This window comes from Lotus japonicus, chromosome 1 (assembly GCF_012489685.1).
Source record: "Lotus japonicus ecotype B-129 chromosome 1, LjGifu_v1.2".
Taxonomy (NCBI): domain Eukaryota; kingdom Viridiplantae; phylum Streptophyta; class Magnoliopsida; order Fabales; family Fabaceae; genus Lotus; species Lotus japonicus.
Genome location: NC_080041.1, coordinates 16,471,778 through 16,490,451, shown reverse-complemented (window position 1 = coordinate 16,490,451; position 18,674 = coordinate 16,471,778). Strand labels below are relative to the sequence as shown.

Genomic DNA, 18,674 nt, shown 5'->3' with positions numbered 1-18,674 from the left:
AATATTTAAATTTAAATCATGCTTAGGTGGAAATATAAAATATAAATATATGCGATATAATGAGGTCAAGTTAAAAGTAAAATAAACAACCATGCACTGGAGTGAATTATGTAGGAGTTGCTTATGAATTCCTTAAATCCTATGTGACAATCTGGACCACCAAAATAGTATTTAAGCAACCCAACTATCAACCATGCATTGAAGCTGCTTTAACTAGAGATACATATTACCATAATTGGAAATCCTTACTTAATCCTAATGCATAGGATTTCGTTAATATTGGACCAAAGTATTGGCCCTATATTTCTATTGCCTAATATATCAATAAAGGAAATTCATTCATTTCTAAAACTTAAAAGGTATAATTCTTCACTCTCAAATAAAATTATAATTATAATATTGTACATAATCAAAGTTTATAAATATAGTCCCGAATGGTAGCTCACATGCTAAGAGTTAGAAGACATATGAGTTGGGTGAGAGAGATCCAGAGATCAATCACTATAGGCTGTAATGTATCTTTCCGACATAAAAAAAAAAAAAGTTTACAAGTGATAAAGTCAACCCCACCTAAAGTAAACTTATTCTCAAGTCAACTTGGTCGACACGTCCTCATCAGAAGAATTGCATAAGGAAATACTCTGCGTATAATAGCTGTAATGAAAAGACATGAATAACCTTCATATGAGAAAATATAATTTTTATTTCCAATAATCTGAAAATATATATACAGATAAAACAATAAAAATTGATGTTAAAAAATGTTATGCTCTTTGAACATTGTTAAATTTTTCACCAGAAGATAAAATTAATATTAAAATAGTTTAAGTTCAAAAAAATATTAAAATAGTTTGGTTGTAGCCTGTAGGTCTACGTTTCTCAATTGAAATTTGGAAGCCAATAGAAATCAAACAACCATTTTTCTCAAAACAAGGGAAAAGTAGTCAGATATTTATGTCTATTTTAAACAATAATCATGATTTTGAGCTCGTCAAATACTACACATTCTTAAAGAAGAACGATTACCTTCCAAGTAAACATATAGAAAGATGATATGGAGGCTTTGCTTTTTAAATCTACTGCTTTGGCTTGACACCAAAGAACGAAAGCAAGAGCAACATGTCCCAAAACCTAACACATCAGCACCAATGAATTTTTAGGCATTGTTGAAACATTTAAACAATTTCAAATTCAGTTACATCAATTTGTAAAAATTTTACCAATCAAATTAATTATATTTATATTGATATGGAAGATCTACCAAAAAAGATAAAAGACTAATTTCTAATTGAGAATAAACTCCTAATTTGATCTGAATAAATAAATTGAATCATGATACATAAGAAAATTAGAAAGCTATGCCTTAGAGATATCTACATCACTTTCGAAATTACTTTAGATGAAACTATATATTATAAGAAAAAATTTATACATTTTAAAAGGTTAATGGTCAAATTAGTTATGAGTTTGTAAGAGAGTTTGATTTTAGCCAATATGAGAAAAAATAAGGTTTAGTGACGGTCATTTTTACAATTAGTCAATTATTGGCGGTTTTTGACCGCCTCTAAACGTCATTTTTCCTCAGTTGGACTAATATCAAACTTGCTTACAAACTCAATGACTAATTTGACCATTAACTCCATTTTAAAAACATAAAAACACATTTTTATCCTATTCTGCAAAACAAATTAATTTCTTACGGGGAGGTGAATAAAATCGAATAGCAACTGTTATATGTAATAAACATATTAATTACCGTGATAATTTTACTCCTTTGGCAAGAAGATGTTGCTCCGACCAGGAGGCCGACTCCAAAAGCCATTTCAAGAATGGAAACACAAAACCAAAATACCTAGAAAAAATTAGTTAGATGCAATAAAGGGTTCATTACAATGGCATAGCCAATTCTGGTGGGATGTTGATCTAGAGGAGCATACCCGTTTTGGACCAAAATGTGTTGATAGTGAATGTATGCCAAATGCTTTATCTCCTTCAATGTCAGGTATATCCTACATAAATCCAATAAAGTGTTTATATTAGGTACACACATATAGTAGCAAAAATTTGATTATGCAAAGGTATGTTTCCAGAATAATAAAAAAAAGAGTTTCTTACCTTTAATGCCGCTATACCTACAATGTAGAGGCTCATGAATACAAGAAAGAAATCCAGTCCTCTTGGAAATACAGCTGGTCTCTTGAACACAAAAGTCTGTAAATTCTTACATGAATTAGCATTAAAAACAAAAGATGGGTTCCAAAAAAAGATAGATTGCTTGGATGGAAAACTATGATGTTTTAGCTAGACATCCACTACTTTCACTGATAAAAAATGAAAACCAATGAGAGAATGTATACCTCCCAGAGCAACTATTTGAAACTTACTCACAGTTAGTTACAAGATCTCTAGTGTGATAGCTTCAGTTGCATAAGTTCTCTATTGTCCTTGTTAGCTTCCAATATAAATTTCATATTGTAAGGCTTACACTTCTCTCCACATATATTTAGTTTTTCTTTAATTGTGTCCTTTATATGTCAGGATTCAATTATAGTGGATGGTTTCAAATTGTTGGTCACGAATCCAAATAAAACCAACACTAAAAACATGGGATCTGGATTAGTAATAATTTTTCCATGCATCAAAGGCTATGCATGCTTGTCAAGGACTAGAGATATTAATTAGAGCACATGTCAACGATAGGACAAACCTGCATGTGAAGGAAATCTCCAATGGGATTAGAAAATGCCATAGTAACAATATAACACATTGCTGCAAGCACTGGATTTCCCTTCCATCTCAGTAGAGGCACCTAACAAAATTTAAGAACACTACTATTAATATTTTCAATTAATTTGTCAAAATAAACAATTTTTTTTATAATATTGTTCTTGTTAATAAAAAAATTATCCATCTGTCTTCATCTTGTAGGTTACTTTATATATACCTATACGTAATGAATTTTTTCTTAGATAAGCAAAATATATTGAATGAGAATATTAAGGGTACTCTAACCCAAAAGAAACAAAGAGGTAATTATAAAGAAAAGAAAAGAAAACAGAACAGAACAGAACACTGGCAACAGGGAACAGGGAGGGTGAATTGAAGAAATCAACTCCAATCCCACCACCAGTAAAACAAGCAAAACACAAAAACTTCCCAGTTTTCTGGTTCCCACCATCCCCCACCGAACACAAGACTCAGAATTCTCCTTATCTTTTGAGGCTCAAACCGAACAGCAAGAAACCACCATCAGCAGCTAAGCACGATGCCAAAGGCCAAGGGAACAGATTCTGTATAATTCATAAGCATCCTAAGCAATATCTTGGATTGGAGACTGTGGGAAGGCTTGATGGAAGGGATAAACAAGGTGCAGGCCTCATATGGTTAGCTGCAATTTGGGTTATATGGAATATCAGAAACACTGTGATTTTAAGGAGAAACCAGAATTCTCAACTGCTTTGGAAGGGATTCAGTACAGATCATGGTTTTGGCTCAAAGCAAAAGTGAAAGGTTTTAAGTACTCTCTCATTGAGTGGACTTCAAACCCATTAATATGTATGGAAGCACTTTGATTCTAGTTATTCAGGTACATCAGCAAAATAGGTGACTATTTTGTTGGATTTCAATCTCAGAAATCCCTTGAACGCAATTGATTATCACAATCAATGCTAGAGTTAGGAACAATCAACACAAGAAAGAAAGAATGAATCTTGAAGTAAACGTAGGAAAGAACAGAAACTCTGATTGAATGAAGAAGATGAATATTATTGATTCACTGCACTCACACACAGTGAGTGCCTTTTATTCATTACATGGGGATCACAATTAACAACATACAGACTCTGAAGGACCAACTAATAAACTCTCTAAAAAAATGAAGGACCTAATCTGAATTACTACTAATTCCAACACTCCCCCTTAATTCAGAATACTCTCAACAGATACAATCCTCAGCTTCTTACACAAAGCTGCAAACCTCTCAGGCCTTAATGGCTTTGTAAACAGATCTGCAAGCTGGTCCTCAGTTGGACAATGAACCAACTCTAGTTTCCCTCTTGTGACTTGGTCCCTCAAGAAATGAAAACGAGTCTCTATATGCTTACTTCTTCCATGAGCCACAGGATGCTTGGCAAGATCAATAGCTGACTTATTGTCAACCAGCAACTTCATAATTCCAGAAGTTCTCAGTCCAATTTCCTCCATCAATGTGTTAATCCATAGAGCTTGACAAGCACCAAATGAAGCTGCAACATACTCAGCTTCACAAGATGAAAGTGCTACTATTGGCTGCTTCTTGGAACACCATGAGATTGGTGCATCACCACACAAAAACACATAGCCTGTAGTACTTTTCCTATCATCTTTGTCTCCACTCCAGTCACTGTCAACATAACCTGTGACTTCCTTCTTCACATTGTAAGCCTTTCCTGGAAACAACACACCATGACTAAGGGTTCCTTTAATGTATCTAAGTATCCTCTTGGCAGCTAGATAATGAGACTCTTTAGGATTCTCCATAAACTTGCTCACAAGTCCCACACCATAGCTAATTTCAGGTCTACTACAACACAGATACCTTAAAGAACCCACTAGTTGCTTGAACAATGTAGAATCAACTGACTTCCCAGTATCTGCCTTAAGTCAGAACAGTACCACACTCCACTGGAGAAGTCACAGCATTACATTCAGCTAGATTAAACCTCCTGAATACCTCAGCTGCATACTTCCTTTGGCTCATGAAAATTCCTTGCTTAGTCCTGAGAAATTCAATTCCCAAGAAAAATGAAAGCTCTCCCATGTCACTCATTTCAAATTCAGATTCCATCTTCTCCTTAAATTCAACTATCTCATCTTCACTGCTCCCAGTAACCAAGAGATCATCCACATACAGACACACTAAGACCATTCCAGTATTCTTTGATCTCTTGACATATACACCATGCTCAGAGATGCATTTTACAAATCCCAACTGATTCAGAAAACCATCAATCCTCTTGTTCCATGCTCTAGGAGCCTGCTTGAGTCCATACAAGGCTTTATACAACCTATAAACCTTGTGCTCATCACCATTAACCTCAAAGCCAGGAGGTTGTTGGACATATACCTCTTCATCAAGAGGTCCATTGAGAAATGCAGATTTAACATCGAGCTGATGCAACCTCCAATTCTTAAGACTAGCAGTAGCAACAACCATCCTTACAGTTTCCATTCTGGCCACATGAGCAAAAACATCAGTGTAGTCAAGCCCTTCCTTCTGTTGAAAACCCCTTGCTACAAGCCTGGCCTTATACCTAGCTATAGAGCCATCTGACTTTAACTTGGTCTTATAGACCCATTTCACAGAGATAGCCTTCTTCCCTTTTGGTAAATCAACAAGACTCCAAGTCTTATTCTTCTCAATAGAACCAAGCTCTTCCTTCATAGCTAAGATCCAATTATCATGATGAAAAGCCTCTTCAACACTCACTGGCTCAATCTCAGCATTCAAAGCTAGATGAACCAGATCACCTTCATGTGTAACCTCATTGTCAGGAAATAGCACATAGTCATCTAATCTAGCAGGCAAGTGTCTTGATCTTTGAGTCCTCTGAACCACATTACCAGTAGGAAGATTCACAGTTCCTTGTACAGCTGATTCGCCTGATCCTTCATTCACATCTGTTTCAGCATCAGGTAACAACTCAGGAAAATTAAACTGAACTTTTGCACTGGATCCCACTGCTTCATCATCAGGCCAATCCCATGTTGTTTCTTCATCAACAACAACATCTCTACTAATGATTATACCATTAGTCACAGGATTAAGCAGCCTATAAGCACCTGTAGAGTGATACCCCACTAGAAGTAGCTTCTCACTCTTGTTGTCCAGTTTCTTCCTCCTTTGATCTGGCAAGTGTCTATAACACACAGATCCAAAAACCTTAAAATGTTTCACAATTGGCTTCAGACCTGTCCAAGCTTCCTCAGGTGTCAAAGACTTCAATCTTTGTGTAGGACACCTGTTGAGAATATAAGTGGCAGTAGATACAGCTTCACCCCACAGTTTCACTGGCAACTTCTTGCTATTCAACATACTTCTCACCATATTAGCAATAGTTCTATTCCTCCTCTCAGCCACTCCATTATGCTGAGGAGTATATGGAGCTATTATTTCATGATAAATTCCAGCTTCTTCACAGAATGCTTTCATCTCCTTTGAAACATACTCACCTCCACCATCTGTCCTCAGGGTTTTTATGCTTCTACTGCTTTGCTTCTCAACTAACACCTTGAACTTCTTAAAAATCTCAAACACTTCTGACTTTCTGGTTAGTAGATAGGTCCACATTTTCCTAGTGTGATCATCAATAAAAGACACAAAATATCTATTACCACCTGATGACACAACCTCAAAAGGTCCACACACATCAGAATATACCATATCCAATGCATCCTTAGAATTCACTGACATACTCTCATGAAAAACATTTCTAGGCTGCTTGCTCAATAAACAACCTTCACACAACTGACCAGAGACCTTTACCAGTGGAAGACACTTCACCATATCTTCATTATGGAGCTGATTCAAGCCTTTGAAATTCAGATGACCATATCTGAGATGCCAAAGCCTATCCACATTTGAAGTACTTGCTTTCATACACTGTGCATCACTAGTGTTAAGATCAACCTGAAAAGTCTTGTTTGTTGCCAATGCTGATCTCAAAATCAACCTATACTTTGGATCAAACACTAACAGATTCTTCCCTTTAGTCTTCAATGAATAGCCTTTCTCAACCAACTGCCCTAGGCTAATCAAGTTATGTTTCACACTGGGAACATACAACACATCTGTGATAAATGCTTGTTTTCCATTCTTCTTTTTGATAAGAATCCTTCCAATACCAGTTGATCTAATAGTGCTATTGTCGGCAAACCTAACACTACTAGATTTCCTCTCATCCAAGTCAACAAACCACTCTTTGTGACCAGTCATATGAGATGAACAACCTGAGTCTAAGTACCAGGTGTTCTCATCAAGCATGTGAGAACTAACAGCAGAATTTACAACTTCACTACCAATAAGGCTAGGAATTTGAATAAAACTACTACTAGATTCATCATCAGGGACAACAAACAATACCTGCTCACCATCTGATTCATCATCTTCATGAGCAGAATAAGCTCGATCATCACCACTTGTCTTGTTACCCTTCTTCTTATTTTTGCATTCATAAGCATAGTGTCCATACTTTTTACATGCAAAACACTGAACACTCTTCTTGCTTTTTCCTTTCTTGAACTTATCTTTGTCCTGATTCTTTTCCTTGGAATCCCACTTCTTCTTGGATTCACCCTCATCCTCATGTGAAGACTGCCCAGAATCCTTGTGCTTCCAATTCTTCTCCTTGAAGGTCTTAGAGTTGCTACTCCACTTCTTCTTGCTGGTACCACCATGAGCATACAATGCTTGTTCAGTTTCTCTGTCAGACTCTCTCAGATTCAATCTCATTTCATGAGCCTCCAATGATCCTTGAAGCTCCTCAACCTTCATAGAATCCAAATCCTTAGATTCCTCTATAGTAGTAACTATATGATCAAATCTTGTAGTCAAAGATCGAAGAACCTTTTCTACAAGCATTTGATCATTCATAGTCTCTCCATTCGTCTTCATTTGGTTTGTCAAGGTCTGAAGTCGAGTGAAAAACTTAGAAATCGTCTCTGATTTCTCCATCTTCAGAGCTTCATACTGTCTTCTGAGAGTCTGCAACTTGACCTTCTTCAACTTTGCCACACCTTCGTAGCTCTTGTTCAGAATATCCCACGCCTCCTTCGACGTTTTCGCCGCTGCAATTTTCTCAAAATTTGCAGGGTTAACACACTGATGGATAATGAACAGAGCCCGCATATCTTTCTTCTTCAGCTCCTTATGTGCAGCGCTTTGCTCCGCCGTCGGTTCCGCCGGTAGAGCATCATACCCAGAAGTCACCATCTCCAGAACATCTTGAAACCCGAAGATTACAAGCATCTGGGTATTCCACCGTTCCCAATCACTCTTGCCATCAAGAACCGGCAACGAAGCTGGGAAATTGCCATTCGTTCCAGCCATCACCTTAAAAGAAGCGTCCACTTCCACCGGAGCTTCCAACGGAGCAAGCACCTCCGTTGTGACTGATTCACACTCCGCCGTAGATCGCCGTGCACGGGTGGTGGCTCACGTCGCTGAAGGTGTGAAAAAACGACTAGAAGGGGGGGGTTGAATAGCGTTTTCAATATAAAAACTTTCCCCTTAAGATTTAAAGTAAATCTTTTCGGTTTCTCTAATATAGATGGTGCAGCGGATAAAGATAGAGAGAAGAGAGAAGCACACAAGTATTTTATCCTGGTTCACTTGATAAATCCCTCAAGCTAATCCAGTCCACCCGTTAAGGTGATTTCTTCCTTCTTAGAATGAAGGCAATCCACTAATCAGATAATTGTTACAACTGCACTTGAAACCTACAAGTGACTAACAATACACTGACTTAGCTATCACCAAGATTCACTCTCTTAGTCTTCTCTAGGATCCGATCAACCTTGATCTCCTAAAGGAATCACCACTAAGATTCACTCTCTTAGTCTTCTTAAGGATACTGACCTACCCGGTCCCTTAAGGAAAATCAAACAACTGTTTGAGGTTGGTGTTTACAAAGGTTTGCTTCTAAATAAGCTGAGTGTAAACTAAATAAGAACAGATGAAGAAAGTAGAGGCTTGAATCTTTTCTTGTATTGCAGCTCTGGGTTTCTCTCACTATGCTTTCTTCTTTTCTTCAGCCTTTTATAGTCCAAGGTGCAAAGGATATTTCTGTTGAGAGAATATGACCGTTGGAGGGCATTTCTGGAACTTCCAGAACCTGCTGAGGCTGAACCTTGGTAGGTAGGCTTTTCAGAATAGTACACTGCTCTTGTACTTCTCGATAGAGACATTTGCCTTTAACCATTGACTTCTGATCAGAGTTATGCTTCGTGTTGGAACTTGTGAAGCTTGGTGATCAGAGTCAGAGGGATGCTTGGATCCTCTGACCTTCGTTACTTCTGCTTCTGAACCTTCAGAGCTTCTGGACCTTCAGAGCCTCTGGTCCCTCAGAGCTTCTGGTCTTCAGATCTTCTGATCCTCAGATCTTCTGATCCTCTGATCTTCTGATCCTCTGATCCTCTGATCCTCAGATCCTCTGATCTTCAGATCCTCTGATCTTCAGATCCTCTGATCTTCAGATCTTCTGATCCTCTGATCTTCTGATCCTCTGATCCTCTGATCCTCAGATCCTCTGATCTTCAGAACTTCTGACGAATATATCTTCTGGTGTCAGAATCAGAACCTGTTTGTCAAAACACTCAAGACAAACATTAGAGTATCATAGTTGTTCATCCACAAATAAACACTTGTTATCATCAAAACATAGAGTTGTACCACATGACCAAATCTTGATCTTACAATCTCCCCCTTTTTTATGATGACAAAACCATGTATTTTGATGAACAACTCTAAACAAATAAACTGAATACACTCAGAGTATAAGGTATCAGAGTTAAAACTTATCCTGATGTGTATAGTTTATCTTGCTCCTTCTGAATCCAAGACTCGTGCTTGATTCTGAGCTAAGCTCCCCCTGAATCTAATACTTAATATCAACGTCAGTAATATCTAGATTCTGAGCTAAATAATATAGGAGTTGTCAAGATACTATAAGTTCTCCCCCTTTTTGTCATAAGCAAAACCAATTGAAGGTGGGAAAAAAAATAGTAAGAGCATAAGACGAAATACTCCCCCTCAGAAGGAATACCAAGGGATACTTGGCTTCTGATTAGCATATCTTCTGATGAGAGCAGAAGTGTGGTTCTGGTGACATCTCCGTTCTGGACAAAATTTCATCTTCTGATGTTGTTGCTTCTGGTTCGACAAGTTCTGAGTCTTTGTTTCTTTCTGAAACGGTCATGCTCATCTCTGCAAGCTTTTTCAGCTAGCTTTGACTTGACCAAATCTTACTCTACTGATGCCTCCAAGATCAACTTCACCTTCAGGTTCAAGTTTTGGATCTTGGGACATATGTCTTTCTCCCGTCATGTGTTGCTTGCATCCACTGTCCAAGTTCCATGGTTGGAGTTTCGATGGACCTATTGAAGATATCTGCAACATATATAATCTTATCCCTAGGTACCCACTTTCTGGGTCCTTTCTTGTTAGTTAGCCCAGAAGTTCTGACAACTTTGGGTCTTTCAGCAGGATAATGGAAAGGAATTTGAGCATGATATTTTGACATAGAGAAAGTTCCTTTCTTAAGAGATGATGCAGCAACTTCAGAAGGTTTAGAATAGACAATGCCATATATTCCATTTCTGCTTACGCCATAGATCATTGAAGCCATTAAGCTTCTGTCTACGCTCTTAGCCAGGAATCTTTGAAAAGACTTTTCATACTTAGACTCATTTCTACAATCAGAGGCATCACAAGCAACAATTTCTTCTAACTTAGCAATCTGGTTCTTAAGCACAGAGTTAGAATTGATTAAAGCATGATTATCATTTTTCAAATCAGAAATAATTTTCTCATGTTCAACAGAAGTTTCAGAGGCAGCAGAGAAATTCTTTTTCAACCTTTTATGCTTAGTCAAGAGAGAGTTATATTTATCCATAATTTCAGACAAAGCATCTTTAAGTTCAGAAGTTGAGAAAGAATCAAATACCTCATTTTCATCGTCAGAGTCTGGATATCCTTCTGATTCTGAGTCAGAGTCAACAGCTTCCTTTGACTCTGCTCCTTTGTTTTTGACAATAGCCATGAGTCCTTGGACTTCACCATCAGAGTCAACATCCTCTGATTCTGATTCATCAAAAGTCACCATCAGACTTTTCTTTGGTTTGAAATGCTTCTTTGACTTTTCGTCCTTTGATGAACCTTTGTATTTGCTCTGCCTGTGCTTCCAGATGCAGTTGAACTTTCTGGATATCAGAGTCAGCTCATCTTCATCAGAATCTTCTGATGCTTCTTCAGATTCCTCTTCTTCAACTTGAAGAGCTTTTGACTTCTCAGCCTTAGCCTTTTCAGATTTAGATTTCAAGGCTATGGACTTTTTCTTCTGATCCTGATGTTCAGCACGCTTTAGTTCATGACACTTCAGTATGCTTATGAGTTCTTCCAAACTCATCTGCTCAACATCTCTAGTTAGCTCCAAGGAAGTTATCAAAGGCATCCAGCTTTCAGGAAGACCTCTAAGGATCCTCATGACATGATCCGCAGTGGTGTAGCTATTGTTGAGGGGTTTTATTCCAGCAACATGCAACTGAAATCTGGAGAACATATCTTCAATGGATTCGTCAGTTTCCATTTGGAAGGATTCATATTTCTGGATCAAAGACAGTGCCTTTGATTCTTTCACTTTCTTGTTTCCTTCATGAGACATCTTCAAGGATTCAAAGATGCCCTTGGCGGAATCACGATCAGTAATTTTCTCATATTCTTCATATGAAATGGCACTTTGCAGAATAGCTCTTGATCGGTGATGATCTCTGAATTCCTTCTTTTGATCTTCACTCATCTTCTTCCTTGGGATCTTTACACCATGTACATCAACAGGAGGGGTGTAGCCATCAACAACAAAATCCCAAAGATCAGGATCAAAGCCAAGAAAGAAGCTTTTGATTCTGTCTTTCCAGAAATCAAATCTCTGACCATCAAAGATAGGTGGTCTTGCACTGTATTGATATTTGCTTGTAGTAGTAGTGGAATCCATGAGTTTTTCACACTGGCCCGGATCTACTGAACACTGTTAAGTGTGGTAATCAGAACTTGCGCTCTGATACCAATTGAAGGTGTGAAAAAACGACTAGAAGGGGGGGGGTTGAATAGCGTTTTCAATATAAAAACTTTCCCCTTAAGATTTAAAGTAAATCTTTTCGGTTTCTCTAATATAGATGGTGCAGCGGATAAAGATAGAGAGAAGAGAGAAGCACACAAGTATTTTATCCTGGTTCACTTGATAAATCCCTCAAGCTAATCCAGTCCACCCGTTAAGGTGATTTCTTCCTTCTTAGAATGAAGGCAATCCACTAATCAGATAATTGTTACAACTGCACTTGAAACCTACAAGTGACTAACAATACACTGACTTAGCTATCACCAAGATTCACTCTCTTAGTCTTCTCTAGGATCCGATCAACCTTGATCTCCTAAAGGAATCACCACTAAGATTCACTCTCTTAGTCTTCTTAAGGATACTGACCTACCCGGTCCCTTAAGGAAAATCAAACAACTGTTTGAGGTTGGTGTTTACAAAGGTTTGCTTCTAAATAAGCTGAGTGTAAACTAAATAAGAACAGATGAAGAAAGTAGAGGCTTGAATCTTTTCTTGTATTGCAGCTCTGGGTTTCTCTCACTATGCTTTCTTCTTTTCTTCAGCCTTTTATAGTCCAAGGTGCAAAGGATATTTCTGTTGAGAGAATATGACCGTTGGAGGGCATTTCTGGAACTTCCAGAACCTGCTGAGGCTGAACCTTGGTAGGTAGGCTTTTCAGAATAGTACACTGCTCTTGTACTTCTCGATAGAGACATTTGCCTTTAACCATTGACTTCTGATCAGAGTTATGCTTCGTGTTGGAACTTGTGAAGCTTGGTGATCAGAGTCAGAGGGATGCTTGGATCCTCTGACCTTCGTTACTTCTGCTTCTGAACCTTCAGAGCTTCTGGACCTTCAGAGCCTCTGGTCCCTCAGAGCTTCTGGTCTTCAGATCTTCTGATCCTCAGATCTTCTGATCCTCTGATCTTCTGATCCTCTGATCCTCTGATCCTCAGATCCTCTGATCTTCAGATCCTCTGATCTTCAGATCTTCTGATCCTCTGATCTTCTGATCCTCTGATCCTCTGATCCTCAGATCCTCTGATCTTCAGAACTTCTGACGAATATATCTTCTGGTGTCAGAATCAGAACCTGTTTGTCAAAACACTCAAGACAAACATTAGAGTATCATAGTTGTTCATCCACAAATAAATACTTGTTATCATCAAAACATAGAGTTGTACCACATGACCAAATCTTGATCTTACAGTCGCCGGTCGCCGGATCGTGAAGCTCTTGATACCACTGTTGGATTTCAATCTCAGAAATCCCTTGAACGCAATTGATTATCACAATCAATGCTAGAGTTAGGAACAATCAACACAAGAAAGAAAGAATGAATCTTGAAGTAAACGTAGGAAAGAACAGAAACTCTGATTGAATGAAGAAGATGAATATTATTGATTCACTGCACTCACACACAGTGAGTGCCTTTTATTCATTACATGGGGATCACAATTAACAACATACAGACTCTGAAGGACCAACTAATAAACTCTCTAAAAAAATGAAGGACCTAATCTGAATTACTACTAATTCCAACATATTTTATAGTGGATATGGGAAAGAAGAGTAATTTGATTTTGAAGGGTTGTTGTGCTAACAAAGTGACGTTGAGCTGGTCTGTTTTAGCAATTTAGATGCTGCTCAATTTTTGACAGTAACTAGTCTTTTACCTTTACTGTTAGCCCTTTTGATGACTTTTCTCTTGTAAGACTAATTGCAGCTTGTTTGTTGGCTGGGTTTTCTCTTTGTTTGTACCAAGGGTTGTAGTACCCCTTGTACTCCTAGTTATTCGATTCATTGGCTTATCAAAAAAAAATCATAGATTGAGAAAACGAACTTCTTGTCTTTTGCCCTCAGCCAGTTCCATGTCCTCATCTGAGCCAATTCAAAGTTCAAACACCTTTTCTGCATCCTTCACACCATCTCTGAATATGATTTTGTTTCTGATCCAAACCAGTGCGAGCCACCCGCCTCTGAATTGCTGTCCAAAGTTCTCCCCCAAACTGTAAGAAATGCACTCCACACGATTCTGGCATCACAGAAAGTATGCCTAACCATCTATTACACATCTGCCAGATCTGGTTAGAGAAAGGGCAGTGCAGCAAGAGATGTTCCAGATTTTCTTCCCCTCCTAAACAGAACATGCAGGCTACAGATCCATCAACTGGAAAATTCCCCTTCGAAGTAAATTGGAAGAACAAATGCAAGAACATTTGACGGTGCATTACCGTGCCATAAAGCTAATTTCACATTGTAAGAGCTATCTTCATTTGCCAACCAGACCCATAACTCATTTGTCTTCTTTTCCTTCCACAAGAGTTGTAGAGTTTATAAAAGAAGTGAAAGCAGCCATCATCTCTTCCTCACGGGTTAGTAACAGTCTTCGTCAAAGAAAATTCCAATGCCACCCAAAGTCCCAGTTCAGTAACAAAGGAAGTTTTCTGCACAGATAAATTAAATAATTAACCTACTGTACTTTTCTTACAATTTCTCTTGTCCTAGCCAGAGTCTTGCCAAAATCTGACCCCCTTCCATCGCCTACAACTCTCCTCAAACCATGATCATATCGAACCAACTACTTCCTCCATCTTCAAAACACATACTAATAATGTCCTTCCACCAACTGGACTTTTCCCCCCTAGATCAGTGCTGCCAAAATTCTCAGGTATGGAGTATCTTGCCCTTAGAACTCTCCCCCGCAAGCTTTCCGTATCAGAAAAAGCCTCCATCGCCACTTGCAAATAAGAGCTTTGTTAAAAATGCCCCAATCCCTCAAACCCAAACCTCCTAGCTCCTTTGGTTTATCAAACTGTTTCCCATTTAATCCAAGCCATCCCATTGCTTTCCTCGACTCCTCCCCAAAGAAAAAATCTCATAATTTTCTAGCATTTATTCAACACACCTTGTGGCATTTGGACCTAATGACTAATTGATACCCTCGTCGCGGGTGCTCCTATTAAGCGTATACGACTGACCACAATATGCGCTCCATTTCATGGCGAGGATCGAACCCCTAACCTCATGGTTAAAGGACAACGTGAGCTAACCACTATGCAAATACAATCATAATTATTTTCGCCACAAATTCCTTTATGATCTAATAACCTAGGACTGGAAAATAATCTTTTATCTCATAAAAAAAGTTCATCTTTATGATCCAATTTCTATCATTCAGCTCTATTAGTCGATTTCATGACTTAAATCTAACATGTTAGTTATATGATTCCAATAGTTATGATGTGGATTACTTTCATAGTCTTTGCATAATTGTCTCAATTATAAGGATGCGAAAGGAAGTTAAAATGCATATCAAAACAACTCACATTAATTGAATAAGCTGTCCATATAACACCAGAGACTAGAATATTCCAAATCAAGGGCCAAGAACCAACACTCCAAGCAAGCCAAAAACTCTGTAAAAGAGATCAATAAAATCATATATAAGTCTTCTACTTACAAGCTCATGCTAATTAAAATAATTATTTTAGGAGGGAAAAAAATGTAGGTCACCATAATTAATGAAGATGTAGCAATAATAACACCGGTTGTATAGGATAATTGCCCAGATGCCAATGGAAGATACGGTTTGTTTATCTGTAGTAAAACATGTAAACATATCAATAATAAGACAACATATATGATAGTTCCTCACATATCAACGGAGACAATTATTTACTATATAAACCAATAAAACATGGAAATCAAAATCGGATGAACTGCTAAAATGGTTGCATCTGAGCAAATACTCAGGAATACACTTAGTCTTTATATGTTATTAGATATCATAATTTAGATAAATTAACCTAGATAACAATGTCGTAACTATCATACTTCTTTAATTGAATAATAAAAGGATTAAAGGTTTGTGTAAATTTGTTTACACAATCATTCAATTGAATTATGTTAAATTAGAAAATATATTTTTATTTGAATTAAAATTTAAAACGAAAAGTAATTATTCATCCTACAAGACATAACATAATTAATTGTCACTATAAAATAGTTTTACCCTAATAATGCATGTACATTAAACTCTGATAAAAGAATCCCAAATATTGCAAAAACAATAATTATGAAGATCCCGAAGGTTAACTCAAGTGGTAAGAGTTATGAGATGTAAGTGCTGGCTTAAGGGCGGTGAAAGGTCTAGGGTTCGCCCTCTAAGGATAACTAATTTAATAATATTAATAACAACAAAAAATTTGTCTATAAAAAAAATTGTCTATAAGTTTCGTACCTTATCAATTTCAATATCAAACAATTGATTAACAACAGTTAAATAAGTACCCAACAACCGGTGACATATGATAACCTGAAAAATTAAAAAATTATAAGAGTATTAATATAGTTAAGGGGAATGCTGCATATTTCTATTTAACCATAAACATCATATTTAGGGTTATAATTACGTACCGTCAACATACTCTTAAAAAATAATGGAGATATATCAGATAATTTCTTTACCGCAAGAAGAGATGCAGAAATTGTGCATAATGTCTGCCATCACACAAATAAAAGATGGTTAAATTATTGAAATTTTTTTTACAAGAGGAAAGATAAAGACACAGAAAAAATGAAGTAATTGCGTCTAAATACAAGGACGCATAAATAGCAGAGGGTGGTTGCCCATAAATCCGGCACGACAACCCCTCCCGAGTGGCCTTCCTATCTTGCAAGAGGTTAAATTATGGAATTTAGTCTCTCTTTAAGTTTTCATTGATTTTGGTCCCTTTAAAATAGGGAACTGTTGATTTTGGCCCTTCATCCAATTTTGTAGCAATTTAAACCGTCACATCACTAACACATTTTTATGGCGGTTTATAAACTGTTATTAAGAGTAATGATATATACACACCTCACTTTCTCTTCCATCTCATTTTCACACATTTTTCTTCCTATCTCTCTTTGTATTTACTGTCACATCACAAATCATATCATTCATTACTTTCTTTTTTCTTCTTCTTTACATGAGGTGGAGTGGTTAAGAGACCATTATTGTAGACTAAAATCAATAATTTGCTATTTTAGAGAATCAAAATCACTGAAAAATCAAAGGGGTCTAAAATCAATAAATCATTATTTTAGGGACTAAAAACATATTTATACCTTCAAAATATTCTACAAGAAAAAAAGTGGTTGTGCAGATCAATTAAATTAAATATTAACCATAACATTTCAACTCATTTGCTTTTTTTTTAAAAAAAACCATAACATTTCAACTTACTCGTCCAAGACCTGCATATGAGTATGGAGATACCAACATGGAGAAATAAACCAAGAACTTTTTGACATAGTCCACAATGCTTTCAAGATTAGAAGCATGAGGTTCATATTCCGAAGATAGTCCAGCACCTACTTTAACAACGTATTTTTTATCGTGTTCTTGATGTGCAGATTCTTCTCCAATGTGTTTATAATGATTGTTCAAACTTAGCCATGGCTTCAAAATACTATATTCCATTTTAGTTTTCCTTTTGTTTTGTGAGAGTTTTGGTGCATAAGAACCTATATCAGCCAGCAAATGTTGGATATTGTGTCAGTGGCTTAAAATTTGAATGACTTAATAATACTAAAGGTTAAAGGAATTGGGAGATATGTGAACATACTTGCATAGTAAATATTCGTATTGGCGTAGTGCTTACTCCGAATGAGTTTCCCCCCTTCAATTATACAAATAATTTAGCAATGAAAAAAGATCATGAAACGGAAGGAGAAAGTAATGGAGTGATGTGATATAGAAAACATACACATACCGTTGGTGATTGAAGATATATTTGGAAAGGATCCAACAAGAAACGACTCCATCATCTACACACTGAAACCACCAACAACCCTTGTGGCATGCAATATGCTGCAATTTTAAGCAGTTCCTCGTTAGCTTGGTCTTCTGATGACCCATTATTTATAGACTAAATAAATTTTACTATTACTTTAATTTCATGTCAGAAAAATAAAAAATTTAATGCACCGGACAAAACTGGTATTTAGCGACGCTCATTTTGTAGCGGTTCAACGAAAACCGCCGTTAGCTTCCCGAGGCGGTTCATATAACTGTTGTTAGAAGTTTAACTGGCATGCAATCACGTGTATGGGTACCAGACCAGAGCATGTGAAGTTCAATTGATCGATGCTACCCATACACGTGATTGCATGTCAGTTGAACTTTTATATGTTTCTAAAAATAAAAGTTGACAAAAAAAATTGTAACAACTAGGAAACGTGACAGATGTTGTAAGCTAATAAACTCTTTGACGGATCAGAACTGTCAAATTATAATAAATGAGAGACCAAAAATGTTATTAAGCCTACCCGATATATATATATATATATATATATATATATATATATATATATATATATATATATTATGAATATGTAAAGAATTTCAATGGTTGACGATTGGAGCCCAATTCGATGAAGTTTTGAGATAAAAATTCCACAATTGGTCAAACTAGTGTAATGTTTACGTAAGAATATATGGAATAAAAATCATGCCACTTTTGACGAAGAAATTGGACCAGGTTTTTGAAGAAAGCAATTGAACCACAGTCAAAGTCATAAGCCGCAATGATGGTGCAAGGAATGAAAACAGTGGAAGGAGAATCACGTGAGAATTTTTGATATCTTTTAATCTCAACCATCAATTTTAATCTAAAGGTTAAAAATCATTTCTCTCATTCTCACATAAGAAACTATTAGAAATTGAGGGACCTATACTTAACCACAAAATCTAACTCAATAATTGAGAGTAGCTCTACCCTTTATAAACACTTAGTTGGTCACATCTCTAACAAATGTGAGACTTCTAACATAAACCCC

General features: G+C 36.8%; 1 protein-coding gene across 2 annotated transcripts; it reads right to left on the bottom strand.

Moving 5' to 3' along the window:
• Positions 1–346: 346 nt before the first annotated feature.
• LOC130733866 (glycinol 4-dimethylallyltransferase-like) lies at positions 347–17,723 on the bottom strand. Of its 2 annotated transcripts, XM_057586148.1 has the most exons (13): positions 17,609–17,723; positions 17,462–17,515; positions 17,080–17,360; positions 16,269–16,352; positions 16,093–16,167; positions 15,366–15,449; positions 15,179–15,268; positions 2,708–2,809; positions 2,116–2,211; positions 1,938–2,009; positions 1,757–1,852; positions 1,027–1,131; positions 347–654 (listed from the first exon to the last, which is right to left on the bottom strand). In XM_057586148.1, the coding sequence occupies exons 1-13, from the start codon at positions 17,661–17,663 to the stop codon at positions 616–618; spliced, it is 1,233 nt and encodes a 410-aa protein (XP_057442131.1). In that variant the 5' UTR covers positions 17,664–17,723; the 3' UTR covers positions 347–615. The 2 variants fall into 2 exon arrangements, with proteins under 2 accessions (XP_057442131.1, XP_057442132.1); XM_057586149.1 differs by lacking the exon at positions 17,080–17,360 and having other exon boundaries at positions 348–654; positions 17,609–17,615.
• Positions 17,724–18,674: the final 951 nt, after the last annotated feature.